This window comes from Anolis sagrei, chromosome 2, assembly GCF_037176765.1.
Source record: "Anolis sagrei isolate rAnoSag1 chromosome 2, rAnoSag1.mat, whole genome shotgun sequence".
Lineage (NCBI taxonomy): Eukaryota > Metazoa > Chordata > Lepidosauria > Squamata > Dactyloidae > Anolis > Anolis sagrei.
The window spans coordinates 288,283,460-288,297,004 of NC_090022.1; the positions used below are offsets into that span (position 1 = coordinate 288,283,460).

The following is a 13,545-nucleotide window of genomic DNA, read 5'->3' on the forward strand; positions in this document are numbered from 1 at the left end:
ATTTTCTGTTGGTCATGGGAATTTTGTGTGCCAAGTTTGGCTGAATTCCATCATTGGTGAAGTTCAGAATGCTCTTGGATTGTAGGTGAACTATAAATCCCAGCAACTACAACTCCCAAATGACAAAACCAATCCCTCCCAATCCAACCAGTATTCAAATTTGGGCATAATGAGGTGTTTGTGTCAAATTTGGTCCAGTGAATGAAAATACATCCTGCATATCAGATTTTTTTACATTACAATTCAGAACAGTAGCAAAATTGCAGTTATGAAGTAGCAATGAGAATAATTTTCTGGTTGGGGGTCACCACAACATGAGGAACTGCATTAAGGGGTCACTGCATGAGAAAGGTTGAGAGTCCTGAGTCTGGTGAGCTTTGAAGAGCATCACCAACCCACTTCCTCGGATGTCCTGAACCTTGCTTCTATGATTGTTGATGTTCTTTCCCTCGAGATTTCCCTTTCAACCCTGCGAGCTTCCTTCCTTCCTTCCCTTCCCTTGGACTTCAGGAATTAAAAAGGAGGAGAGAAAAAAATAGCTTCCAGCCACCCGATGCCGCCTTTGCGCAATACAATCGCTGGGTGTTTTTTTCCCCCTCCTTCCCTTCTTTGCTTCTTTTTTTTTTTAAATCAAAAAGCGACAGGGTGTCTAGACGCCCACGTGATAAGAGAGGACGGGGAGAGGCGGCGAGGAGGAGGAGGAGGAGAGGATTGGAGAGGAGGAGGAGGAGGAGGAAGAGAGTGGCCCACTGCGCAGTCGGAAAGCTACCCAAAGCCAGGCGGGAGAAGGAGGAGGGGAAAGAGAGGAGGAAGAGGAAGAGAGGAGGGAGAAGAGGGGACTGGGTTGTGGGGAGGGGGCAGAAGGGACCCCAGCCCACATTAGCCCCCCTTCCCCTGTCGCCTTGGCACGAAAAAACCAGAGCCAACGCAGAGCATATCGAGCGCGCACAATCCGTGCGTAAAAGGGACTGGCGCACAAGCCGGGAGGGGGGGCACCCCTTTCCCGCCTCTCCCCCTCTTTGTAAGAACCCAAATCCAACATTGTATGGCGACCACTCCATTCTGAAAAGGCTCTTCTTTCTATCCGTGCCCGCATAAGCCTCCCAAGCGAGGTCGGCTCGAAAAAAGGAAGGGAGGAAAAGGCTGGAGAGGGAAGCGAGGCCAGGGCGCACGGCGCGCCTCCTTCTGTTGGCTTCCACTCCTTGCGCTTGAAGAAGGAGGTAGAAAGGGAGCGGAAAAAGGGCAGGAGGGAGGGAAAGGAGAGAGAGAGAGGAAGCCCGGGCCGAAGGAGAGCTCTGGGTCTCCCCCTTCTCCTCCCCCCTCCCTCCCTGTTGTGCGCGTATGTGTGTGTGTGTCTGTGCGTCGTCTCTGTGTGTGTCGACAGAGGCGCTGCTCCGGCTGGAAGGAAGGAGGGCGCAGACAGCCGTCAGAGGAAGGAGAAGGAGGCGCGGAGGGAACCGCATTGGAGAGAGAGAGAGACGCAGACACACACACACAACACACACACACAGACAGAGACAGACAGGAGGCTTGGCTGGCGACACTCTGCCCCCGCCTGTCATTCCTCGGTCCTTCCCTCCTCGCCGACTTCTTGGGCACCGCGGCGTTTCCTCTCTCTCTCTCTTCTTCGTCTTTCCTTTCCCCCTTTTCCTTTCCTTTCCTTTCCTCCCCTTCCCCCTCCAAAAAAGAGGAGATTGTGGGGGAGAACTTGGCACCGAGGAAACCTCGCTCTTGTGCCGAGGAAAGGAAGGAAGGAAGGCAAGCCTTTCCAAGAAGAAGGGGGCTGCTGGCTTTGCACGGAAAGGCGATGCTCCAGCTTTGGAGGAGGAGGAGGAGAAGCCCCCCAGTGTAGAAAAGCCCCCCTCCTCCTCTCCCTCCTCACCAAAGCCAGGCACGGATTTCTTTTTGGTCTGGATGAGAAGAAACCTCGCGATTGTGGCAGTGGATTGGTCTTAAAGACTCGCTACAAATATATATCTATTTTGCCTCGCCCTCCTTTGAGCAGGACCACATCTAGAGATTCCTTGGGAAGGATTGTGCATTGATTGAGGATCCTCCGGAGCAGCAGCGTGTGCCTTGCTGGAGAGAGGGAGACTTTCTTCTCCTCCTTTCCTGTGTTTCTTTCGCAGCCCCTTCTTTTCCTTCAGGGGCGGGGGAGGAGGAGGAGGAGGAGGAGGAGGGAACTAAGCCACGCAACTCCTCCATCCTCACTCACTTCAGAAGACGACTTGGCTCTAGGCTTGGGAGAAGAAGAGGAAGGAGAAGGAGAAGCACCCTTGGAAATACACCTTTCTTTTCTTCCTTTTCCTTCCATCCATCCGGATTGTGTTTCTTTGGAGGAGAAGCGAGCGAGGGCATGGTGTCTATCTCTTGGCTCTGACTCGGTGTGTTGTGTTGCTCTTTGAGGAGGGAAGGGAAGGCGAAAGGAAGGCCTCCCCACGAACTCCCTCGCGCTCTCTTTCTCTCCTTCCGTGGATGTAAAGGCGGCGGATTCCTTTCCGAGGCCGAGGCGGAGAGGGGCCTTTCGTGGGTCTCCCTCCCTTGTTTTTCCCCTCCCTCCTTCCCCCGTTTCTCGGCTCTCCCTCCGCGGCCCCATCATCATTTCAGGCTGCTGGCCCTGGCTGCCTGGACTCGGGCCCCGGATCCTTCATGAGTTGCGGACGGCATGCCCGCTGCTTAGCCGGGGAGCGCCCTTCTTCTCGTCCCGCATGTTCAGGACCAAACGCTCGGTGCTCGTTCGGAGACTCTGGCGGAGCCGTGCCCCGGGAGCAGCGGCGGCGGCGGCCTCAGCAGCGGCGGGAGCTGGGGGAACCGGCCACGGAGGAGGAGGAACCGGCGGAGGCAGCTCCAGCGGCGGAGGAGGCGACGAGGAAGGCGGCGGGGAGCTGGGCGAGGGCGCGCTGGATCCCCGGGCGCATGGCGGCGGCGGAGGAGGAGGGAGCCGGGTTTGCTGCCTGGGCAAAGGCGGCGGCAAGGCCCCCAAGGGCCCCCACGCGGGCGGCTCGGAGGCGGAGCTGAAGGCGCTGACCCACGCCGTGCTCAAGCGGCTGAAGGAGAAGCAGCTGGAGGCGCTGCTCCAGGCCGTGGAGTCCCGCGGCGCCACCCGCACCGCCTGCCTCCTCCTGCCCGGCAAGGGCGACGCCAAGCTGGGGCCCCACTGGTACTCCCTCCCGCTCCTCCTCGGAAAGGTCTTCCGATGGCCAGACCTCCGGCCCGGCGCCGAGCTCAAGCGCCTCCCCGCCTGCGAGTCCTACGGGAAGGCGCCCGGGCCCGAGCCCCTCTGCTGCAACCCCTTCCACCTCAGCAGGCTCTGCGAACTCGGTAGGTAGCCGGGATTGGAGGGGGGCTTGGGCAGGGGGGCGCCACTTTCGCAACCGCTTCCCCCACTCTTCCCCTCCATCTCTCTCCACTTCTTCCCCTCTTTCTTCCAGTATTTCTTTCTCAGTTTCTTCCTTCATTTCTTTATCAATTTCTTCCTCCATTGGAAGGGTATTGGAGGGGGAAAGGGGGGAGGGGGCGCCCCTTCCTCCACTGCTTCCCCCACCCTTCCTCTACTTCTTCCCCTGCTTCCCTTTCAATTTTCCCCTCTATTATCCTCTTCATTTGTTCCTTCATTTCTTTATCAATTTCCTCCATTGGAAGGGAATTGGAGGGGGAAAGGGGGGTAGGGGGCGCCCCTTCCTCCACTGTTTCCTCCACTGTTTCCTCCACTCTTCTTCTACTTCTTCCCTTGCTTCTTTCTCCATTTTTCTCTCTATTATCCTCTCCATTTCTTCCTTCATTTCTTTATCCACTTCTTTCCCCATTGGAAGGGGATCGGAGGGGGGATTGTGGAAGGGAGTGCCCCTTCCTCAACTGCTTCCCCCACTCTTCCCCTGTTTCTTCCTCTGCTTATTTCTCCATTTCTTCCTTTATTTCTCTCTCCATATTTTTCTCCATTTCTTTATCCACTTCTTCCCCCATTGGAAGGGGATTGGAGGGAGAATTGGGGTAGGGGGCGCCCCTTCCTCAACTGCTTCCTCCACTCTTCCCCTACTTCTTCCCCTGCTTCTTTTTCCATTTCTTCCCCTATTTCTCTCTCCATTTCTTCTTCCCCCATATCTTCCTTCATTTCTTTATCCTTCCCCCATTGCAGGGGGATTGGAGTGGGAAAGAGGAGGGGGCGCCCCTTTCCCCACTACTTCCCTTACTCTTCCCTGCTTTGTCCCGTTTTTTCTTCCATTTCTTCCACTGTTTTTTTCTTAATTTCTTCCTCAATTTCTTTCTCCATCTTCTCCATTTCTTCCTTGTTTCTTTTTCTATTTCTTTCTCCATTTCTTTAACTATTTCTTTTTCCATTTCTCCCCTTTTCTTTCCCTCATTTCTTTCTCCATTTCTTCCCTCATTTCTTCATTTTTCTCAACCCCCCCCCCCTATTTTTTTCCTTTACATCTTCATTTCTTTCTCCTTTTCTTTCTCTATTACTTCCCCATCCCCTTCTATTCCTAGTAATGTAAACACATGCTGCCTGTAGCTTAAACACTGCCAATGCATTCAGGTGGGAAGTTGCAAGGCTCTGGCCAAGGCTGCCCTCAGCTGTGTGGGTCTGGATTTGTGGGTCCACTTGGGGGCCACCTCCCTCCATTCTCAGGGCATCCTGTTTGTGTAAATACTGCAAATACAGCTTGGACCAAAAGTCACCTAAGGGTTTCATTCCTTTTTACTTTGTTCATGACTTATAATGCTCATAGCATCCTGTACACAGTATATGAAAGGGAAATAAAATTTCAGGATGGATAACATCTTGTCAAACTTTTTGAAAAGTTGTTAAAAGTGTCAGGGACCGTTGTTAGGAATTGTGGGAGTTGGAAGTCCAAAACACTTGGAGGGAAGGCCACAGTTTGCCCAGGCCTGAACTAGAGCCTAGTCGTTGCTGTGAGAAGTTGCAGACCTCATAAGGCAGGCAACAGCTTTGTGTATCTGGATTTGTGGTTCCCCTTGGAGACAGGGTTGCCATGAACTTCCTTGCTGCCCTTTTGGAGGAGTGGGATTGTGAGTTAAGGTTGGAAAGGGCAACCATTTTCATTAGCATCTTTGGATCTGCAGGCCTCAAAAGTGTACACTTTTCAAAAGTGTTACTTAAAAGTTATGTTTTGCATGCACCTAAGCCAAGGAAAAAATATTGTGTATTTTAGACTTCCCGTATGCATCTCCTTGGTTGTCTTGTAAATAAGTAAACAAGGGGAAAAATTCCTTGGGAGTGTTTTAATTCCAGGCTTGAAAGAAGCCGGAGGGAAACTTTGTATAAGAAGTGTATCATTGCAGAGAGCCTTGCAGTTTGCAGACTTGCTCTGATCTGTTTGTTTATGTGTCACAAGGAAGGAGAAGAGCATGAAACAAGTAAGTTTTGGGATGAGTTTTTGTAAACAATTAAGGAAAAAACCCCATATTCTTAAATCTCTGACACATTGTTTTCAAAACTGCCAGGACTCTATAGTAAATAGTCTACAAACAATCAGAACTCCTTTGTCCTAGAGTTAACATTTTGCAAAAAATATGTATAAAAGGGACTGGGTGGGTTGGTTGAAATCCATCCTGGGATCTGTTGCTTTCCCCTCCAGCTCTGCAGCTCAGCCAGAGGTTTGCAAAAGGAATCCAACCCTTGGCTGCTTTTGAAGTCCTCTCCATGTCCCCCCCCCCTCCTCCTCTTTCAACCCTCTATAATATAGAAGGGAAAACACATAATTTCCAGGCACCAGTTTGAAGGCTTGCTTCCTTCCCTCTTCCGGGCAGCTTGCCTTGGGTTTGGGGTTTTTCAAATTGGGAGGGAGGGGAGAGGAAGAAAGAAAGGGAAAGATTGAGAAAGAGAGAGAAAATATAAGCACAACATGCCTGAAATCCTCAGTGGCGAACTTCAGCTGTTATTGTTGTGAAGTTCACAGCCTGCATTAATGTGTTGAGTGGGCACATACACAACTGCTCTGGTCTGTGTGTTGTCAAAGGCTTTCATGGCCAGAATGACTGGGTTGCTGTGAGTTTTCCAGGCTGTATGGCCACGTTCCAGAAGCATTTGCTTCTGACGCTTTGGTCTGTTTTAGATCTACAGTCACAACTATCCTCAAGTTTTAATTTTCAGTTATTGTTGTGAAGTTCACAGACTGCATTAATGTGTTGGGTGGGTATACACAACTGCTTTGGTCTGTGTGTTGTCGAAGGCTTTCATGGCCAGAATGACTGGGTTGCTGTGAGTTTTCCAGGCTGTATGGCCATGTTCCAGAAGCATTTGCTGTTGATGCTTTGGTCTGTTTTAGATCTACAGTCACAACTATCCTCAAGTTTTAATTTTCAGTAATAGTTGTGAAGTTCACAGCCTGCATTAATGTGTTGGGTGGGTATACACAACTGCTTTGGCCTTTGTGTTGTCGAAGGCTTTCTTGGCCAGAATGACTGGGTTGCTGTGAGTTTTCCAGGCTGTATGGCTACGTTCCAGAAGCATTTGCTCCTGATGCTTTGGTCTGTTTTAGATCTACAGTCACAACTATCCTCAAGTTTTAATTTTCAGTTATTGTTGTGAAGTCCACAGCCTGTTTTAGTGGTTTGAGTGGACAAATACAGAACTGTTTTTGTCTGTGTGTTGTCGAAGGTTTTCATGGCTATAATGACTGGGTTTTCTGGGCTGTATGGCCATGTTCCAGAAGCAGTTGCTGCTGACACTTTGGTCTGTTTTAGATCTACAGTGACAAGTTGAAAAAAAGTTGGATAGGAGTGAATTTCCACCAGAAAAAGCACAGCCATGGTTTACAAAATAGAGCAGGGCATGGACAAACTTTGGCCTTCCCTCCAGGTGTTTTGGACTTCAACTCCCACAATTCCTAACAGCCGGTAGGCTGTTAGGAATTGTGGGAGTTGAAGTCCAAAACACCTGGAGGGAAGGCCAAAGTTTGTCCATGTCTGAAATACAGCCTAGTAGTTGCTGTGAGTTGAAACATCTTGCCTAGTCTGGTTTGGGAAGAGGGAAAGAAGAGGAGGAAAGAGAAGGAGGTCTGATGGGAATGCAAATGTGAGCCTGGGTGGTGTGTTGTGTACAGCTTTGTGCCCCTTTCTTTCTCTGTCCTCCCAGCCCCCCTTCTTCTTCCTCCTCCTCCTCCTCCTCCCTTGGCTCCCTGTGCCCTGTTTAAATGTGCCTGCAGTGAAGCTGGCCTGGGATTATCAGGGAGCCGGGATCAGTGGGTGATTTCCAGAGCTGGAGAGCTGAGCTTTGCAGCCAAGGAGGCCCCGGTCGAGACAGCCAGAGGAGCAGATAGCACCAGAGACTGGCGCCAGCAGGCCCCTTTTGTTTATCTGACAGTTAAATATCAAGGCAATCGCCGCCTGGCTTGCCCTGCCTCCAACCTCCACAGCTAAGACAAACAGTTTGGCTACAAGAATGCCACTCTTATCATAAGTTCCTATCTTTTTTCCTCTCTCCCCCCCCCTTTCTTCGTCCCCCCTCTCTCTCCTTTCTCATGGCTCTGCTTTTATTTAATCTCTCTTTTTCTAATTCCAGAGTCTCCCCCTCCTCCTTACTCCAGATACCCAATGGATTTTCTCAAACCAACTGGTAAGTAGGCTGCTCTTTCTGAATTTTTTTCCTCTTAATGGAGAATGGGGCACTTCTCGGGAAAGCTTTCCTTCCCTCAATATGTGCATTATTATTGTTGTTATTGCTATTTATAATGTCGTTGTCGTTGCTGTCAGAGATTATTTTTGGTTGGTTTGTTTCCGTAGCACCGCTGCACACTTAAATGGTGAGCCCTTCCTATTCATTTCAGTGGACTTTGCTCCTGAATTAAAGGGTGGGCTGTGGGATTCCAGCCTTTGTTCTTAAAAGCCTATCAAACTTTACAAGCTCCTGTAGCAGAGCTTTCTCAGACAGTCTCTTCCTTCCTCGGAAGAGAGTTGGCCAAGGCTCACTTTCCAGCCAGATAAAGGCAGAGAAGTAAATATTGAAATATTGTTGAAGACCAAACCAGAGGTTCTATACCAGGCATGGGCAAACTTTTGACCTCCAGGTGTTTTGGACTCCAACTCCCACAATTCCTAACAGTCTCAGGACTAAGCAGCTGTGGAGGGAAAGGAAAGGGCCTGAGGCTGTTAGGAATTGTGGGAGTTGGAGTCCAAAACACCTGGAAGCCCAAAGTTTGCCCATGCCTGTTCTCTTGGAACAACAATAAATGTTTCTAGCAGGGTTTTTTAAATATGGAGAACTGAACTCAATGAGATTGAATTCCAAACTTTAGTATACATAGAACTATAATCTATGTCTTTCTGTGTCTGTCTTTAAAAAGGAAAATAAAGCATGTGCCTGTTAATAAACAGAACATATATCTTCATGTCATCCTAGCATAGTGCTTCTCAACCTGGGGGTTGTGAGGGGGTATCAGAGGGGTCGCCAAAGACCATAAGTATTTTCTGTATTGTTGAAGGCTTTCATGACCAGAATCATTGGGTTGTTGTGTGTTTTTTGGGCTGTATGGCCATGTTCTAGAAGCATTCTCTCCTGACATTTCACCTGCATCTATGGCAGGCATCCTCAGAGGTTGTGAGGTCAGTATTTTCTGTTGGTCATAGGAGTTCAGTGAGGGAATTTTGGTCCAATTCTCTCATTGGTGGGGTTCAGAATGCTCCTTGATTGTGTAGCTGAACTACACATCCCAACAACTACAACTCCCAAATTTCAAGGTCTATTTTCCCCAAACTCCACCAGTATTCAAATTTGGGCATATTGAGTATTTGTGCCAAGTTTGGTCCAGATCGATTATTGTACAAGTCCATAGTTCTCTCTGGATGTAGGTGAACTACAACTCCAAAACTCAAGGCCAATGCCTACCAAACCTTACTAATATTTGGAAATTTGGAAATTCTGTATGCCAAGTTTGATTCAATTCCATCGTTGGTGCAGTTCAGAAAGGTCTTTGATTGTTGGTGAACTATAAATCCCAGCAACTACAAGTCCCAAATGACAAAATCAACCCCCCAAACCAATTTGCGCATATCTGATATTTGTGCCAAATTTGGTCCAGTGAATGCAAATACATCCTTCATATCGGATATTTACATGACGATTCATAACAGTAGCAAAATTAGGGTTATGAAGTAGCAATGAAAATAATGTAATGGTTGGGGGTCATCACACCTTAGGAACTGTATTAAGGGATCATGCACTGCATTAGGAGAAGGAATAGAAAAACGGGACTGGATTGATGGATAATAGAATGAGTTAAATTTCAAGACAGACCCACTTGTTATTTGAGTTTTTGGGGAGAAATTGTCTGCAATTAAGGCACAATAGAGCATTTAAAAATATGAAGAGGCTCACAGATGTTTATAGCCCTGTGTGTCTCTCTCTCTGCATGCTTGTTGCTTGTAATGGAGTGGCAGGCTGCCAGGGCAGAAGACCATTCGAGGCTGGCACCAAGCTCTGTTGCGGTTGTCTGCATCAACTTTTGGCTGGCAGCAGGCTCACCCTCAGCTAGATAAATAGGCTGGCATTGTGGAGCCCAGAAAGAGAGAGAGAAAGAAAGAAAGAAAGAAAGACAGACAGAGACAGAGAAAGAAAGGAGGGAGGGATTGGGTGAAAACTGGATGAGGTTTCCAGGGGAGAGAAATGAAATTCTTCCAAGGCCAATTCATATTTCCTCTGAAGATTTAAGGGCCCCGAATACAGATTGTTTATTGATTATGTCTTCATGTCAGAAAGGCAAAGGCTCCATCTTTGCATGGTTTGAGAGTTTTCATTTGATTTGTAGTAAAGTCCCAATTTCAGGTTGTAAAGTAATCTTCCTCACCTCTTGTCCTTCTGCCTCCCCCCCTCCCCAAAATAAATCTGTTCTTATTGTTTAGCTCCATGGATATTTTTACTTTTTTGTCATATTTGAACATTGTCAGTTACCAAGAGGTTGAAGTGGAAAGGTTCAGACACTACTCGATTCAGTTTTTGAAATTTTGTGCAGCGGGTTAAACTGCTGAGCTGCTGAATTTGCTGACCAAAATGTTGGCAGTTCAACTCTGAGAAGCAGGGTGAGCTCCCATTGTTAGCCCCAGCTCCTGCTAACATACAATAAACCCACATCTAGCAGTATTTTAAGATTTAAACATCTATATTTTAGCATGAAGTGCCTGAGGTGGTGCAGCAGGTTGAATCACTGAGCTGGTGAACTTGCTGACCATAAGGTAGGCAGTTCGAATTTGGAGAACAGGGTGAGTTCCTGTTGTTAGCTCCAGCTCCTGCCAACCTAGCAGTTCAAAAACATGCAAGTGTGAGTAGATCAATAGGTACCGCTTCTGTGGGAAAGCAACAGCACTCCATGCAGTCATGCTGGACACGCAACCTTGGAAATGTCTACGGACAACACAGGCTCTTCGGCCTAGAAATGGAGATGAGTACCAGCCCCCAGAGTCAGACTCAACTAGACTTAATGTCAAGGGGAAACCTGTACCTTTACTTATGGATAGGGAACCTTGTAAACCTCCATGTAAGAGATGCTGTGGTATAGATGGATGTATGAATTAGGAGTGGAATCTAGCCTTTGCTGTGAATGCATTATGAGATCTTCTCAGACTTAAAGTCTCTCTCGCCCATGTCTTAAATATAAATGAGAGATCATAATACTGCCTTACCTTGTAGAGTTGTTGTTCAAGTCAGGTCATGTATGTAAAGCACTTTGGCTACTTGAACCCATGGATTTTGAACGACTATTCCTTTAATCCTTTCTCATGAGTTGCCTTAGCCCGGTGGAAATTGTAGTCCAAAATATCAAAAGAACACTAACCGAATGTTAAGGTTATCATAGCAAATATACCAATTTTAATGAAATAGTTTCAGAAATGGTTATCTGTATGGCTGGTAATTTGGCAATCCTGGTGTTTATCCCTTTAGTTGAATCCCTTTGGTTCTTACCCCTGAGTAGACATGCTTAGAAGCGCTGTGTGTAGCAACGTAAGTCTTTTGGGCTTTTGCTTTCAAAGGAAACTGTGTTTCTTAACAGCAGTGAATATGCACTCTACAGATTTATGCAGGCAGTCCAAGCTGTTTACTAAAGGGAAATTATTCCCTTTACACTAGACAATATTAATGTAATTGCTTTCAGTCGTCGTAACATCTCATGCATTGCTTGCTTTAATAAGCAGTAGTGAATTATTTTTGATGGACGTACCACCTCTCCATGGAGATGCTGGGTATTAAAATAGCAAGATCCCAGTGCGCCATCAGATTATAGCATAACCAGGACGAAAGACTCAGGGTGGTATTAAACAGGTATATTTTCGTGTCAGGAGTGACTTCAGAAACTGCAAGTTGCTTCTGGTGTGAGATAATTGGCCGTATGCAAGGATGTTGCCAAGGGACACCCGGGTGTTTGATGTTTTACCCACCCTTATGGAAGGCGTCTCTCATGTCCCTGCATGGGGAGCTAGAGCTGACAGAGGGAGCTCAACCTGCTCTCCCTGAATTCAAACAGGTCAGAAGTCCTGCCGGCACAAAAGTGTTGAATGGGAAGGTGTTGAATCTGGGTGTCCAGCTTTGCAGAGTTGTAATAATCATTCCCTGAAACATTGACATTCGGCGCACTTGGCACCTCCTCCCAGGAATAGCAGAGACTCTACTACAGACGTACTTGGGCTCATGCCATGCGTCTTCTGCCTCCCGCCACGTGATGATGGCACTTTCTGCTGATCATTGTAATACACTGCTGTGTGCCTTCGCAGATGGCACAATTGTCTTGAACCTGGCAGACCAAGAAGCAAAGCATCGAATTGTGAATAATAGCCTCGGGCAAGGCGCTGTTGCTCAGCCTCAGTTTCCTTGTTTTAAATGAGAGCGCCCATTTATTTTCTTGCTTAACTTATCATGTGAGATTTAACCAGGCATTTATATCCAGCTTGGTTCAAGTTAGCCTTCCATTGCTGGTGGTCTTGCTTGGATAAGAACTCTGGAGCAGTGTTGGAAAAGGAAGTACTGGGTTGCTGTGAGTTTTCAGAGCTGTATGGCTATGCTTCAGAAGCACTGTCTCCTGACGTTTCATCCACATCTATGGCAGGCATCCTCAAAGGTTGTGAAGTTGTTGGAAACTAGGCAAGGGAGGTTATATATCTGTGGAATAAAATCCAGGGTGGGAGAAAGAACTCTTGTCTGTGTGAATGTTGCAATTGGCCACCTTGATTAGCATTGAATGGCCTTGCAGCTTCACAGGCTGGTTGCTTCCTGCCCGGGGGAATCCTTTGTTGGGATTAGCTGACCCTGATTGTTTCTTTTTATTTGCTCTTTATTTACTGTTCTGGTTTTAGTTTTGTTTATAAATACTGGTAGCCAGGTTTTCATGATTTCCTCCTTTATGTTGATATTATCCACATGCTTGTGGATTTCAGTGGCTTCTCTGTGTAAATAAAGAGCAACACTCAGAAAACTGGGGAATTCCAGACAAGAATCAGTTATATTGTTGAGCTGCAGAACTTGCTCACCAAATGGTTGGTGGTTTAAATCTGTGGAACGGGGTGAGCTTCTGTTGTTAGCTCCAGCTTCATGGGATTGCTGGAATGTGTCAGGTCAAGCTGGAATGTGTCCAGAGGAGGGCGACTAAAATGATCAAGGGTCTGGAGGACAAGCCTTATGAGGAGCGGCTTAAGGAGCTGGGCATGTTTAGCCTGAAGAAGAGAAGGCTGAGAGGAGATATGATAGCCATGTATAAATATGTGAGAGGAAGCCACAGGGAGGAGGGAGCAAGCTTGTTTTCTGCTTCCCTGGAGACTAGGACACAGAACAATGGCTTCAAACTACAAGAAAGGAGATTTCATCTGAACATGAGGAAGAACTTCCTGACTGTGAGAGCCGTTCAGCAGTGGAACTCTCTGCCCCGGAGTGTGGTGGAGGCTCCTTCTTTGGAAGCTTTTAAACAGAGGCTGGATGGCTATCTGTCAGGGGTGATTTGAAAGCAATATTCCTGCTTCTTGGCAGGGGGTTGGACTGGATGGCCCGTGATTCAGCCAACCTAGCAGTTTGAAAACATGTAAATGTGAGTAGATCAATAGGTACCAATTCGGCGGGAAGGTAACGGCACTCCATGCAGTCATGACTTTGAAGGTGTCTATGAACAGCTCTGGCTCTGGCTTAGAAATGGAGATGAGCACCATTCCCAGAGTCAGACACGACTAGACTTAATGTCAAGGGAAACTTTTACCTTTTAATATGTGGGAAACCACTTTACTATTCTCTTGTATATAATGGCACTTTAGGATTTTGGTACCCACGGAGGGTCCAGGAACCAAACCCTGGTAGATACACTTTGCACTGTGGATCTTCATAGTTATATTGCCTGAGGCTTGATTTATTTATTTGGAAACGAACCCTACTCTATAAAAGTGAGCCTTGCTATATCTGGAGACTGCCGAGTTCAACATACGGGAAAGGTCTCTTAGAGCCAGAAAGACTTTTACTTCATATTAAAGGTAGTTAGGACTGGGATGCCACTTTTTAAAAGGCACAGGTTGTTTATTTATTTAGTACTAATGGCTGTCTCTATTGGGCAGACC

The 13,545-nt window shown here is 47.5% G+C and overlaps 1 protein-coding gene across 1 annotated transcript in view; it reads left to right on the forward strand.

Annotated features, from left to right (window-relative positions):
* Positions 1–1,401: 1,401 nt before the first annotated feature.
* Positions 1,402–13,545, forward strand: part of SMAD7 (SMAD family member 7) — a 76,383-nt gene continuing 64,239 nt past the window's right edge. Inside the window, exons 1-2 of the mRNA XM_060761243.2 lie at positions 1,402–3,321; positions 7,526–7,579. Coding sequence (XP_060617226.2) covers positions 2,709–3,321; positions 7,526–7,579 — 667 coding nt within the window. The 5' untranslated portion in view covers positions 1,402–2,708. The remainder of the gene's footprint in view (positions 3,322–7,525; positions 7,580–13,545) is intronic.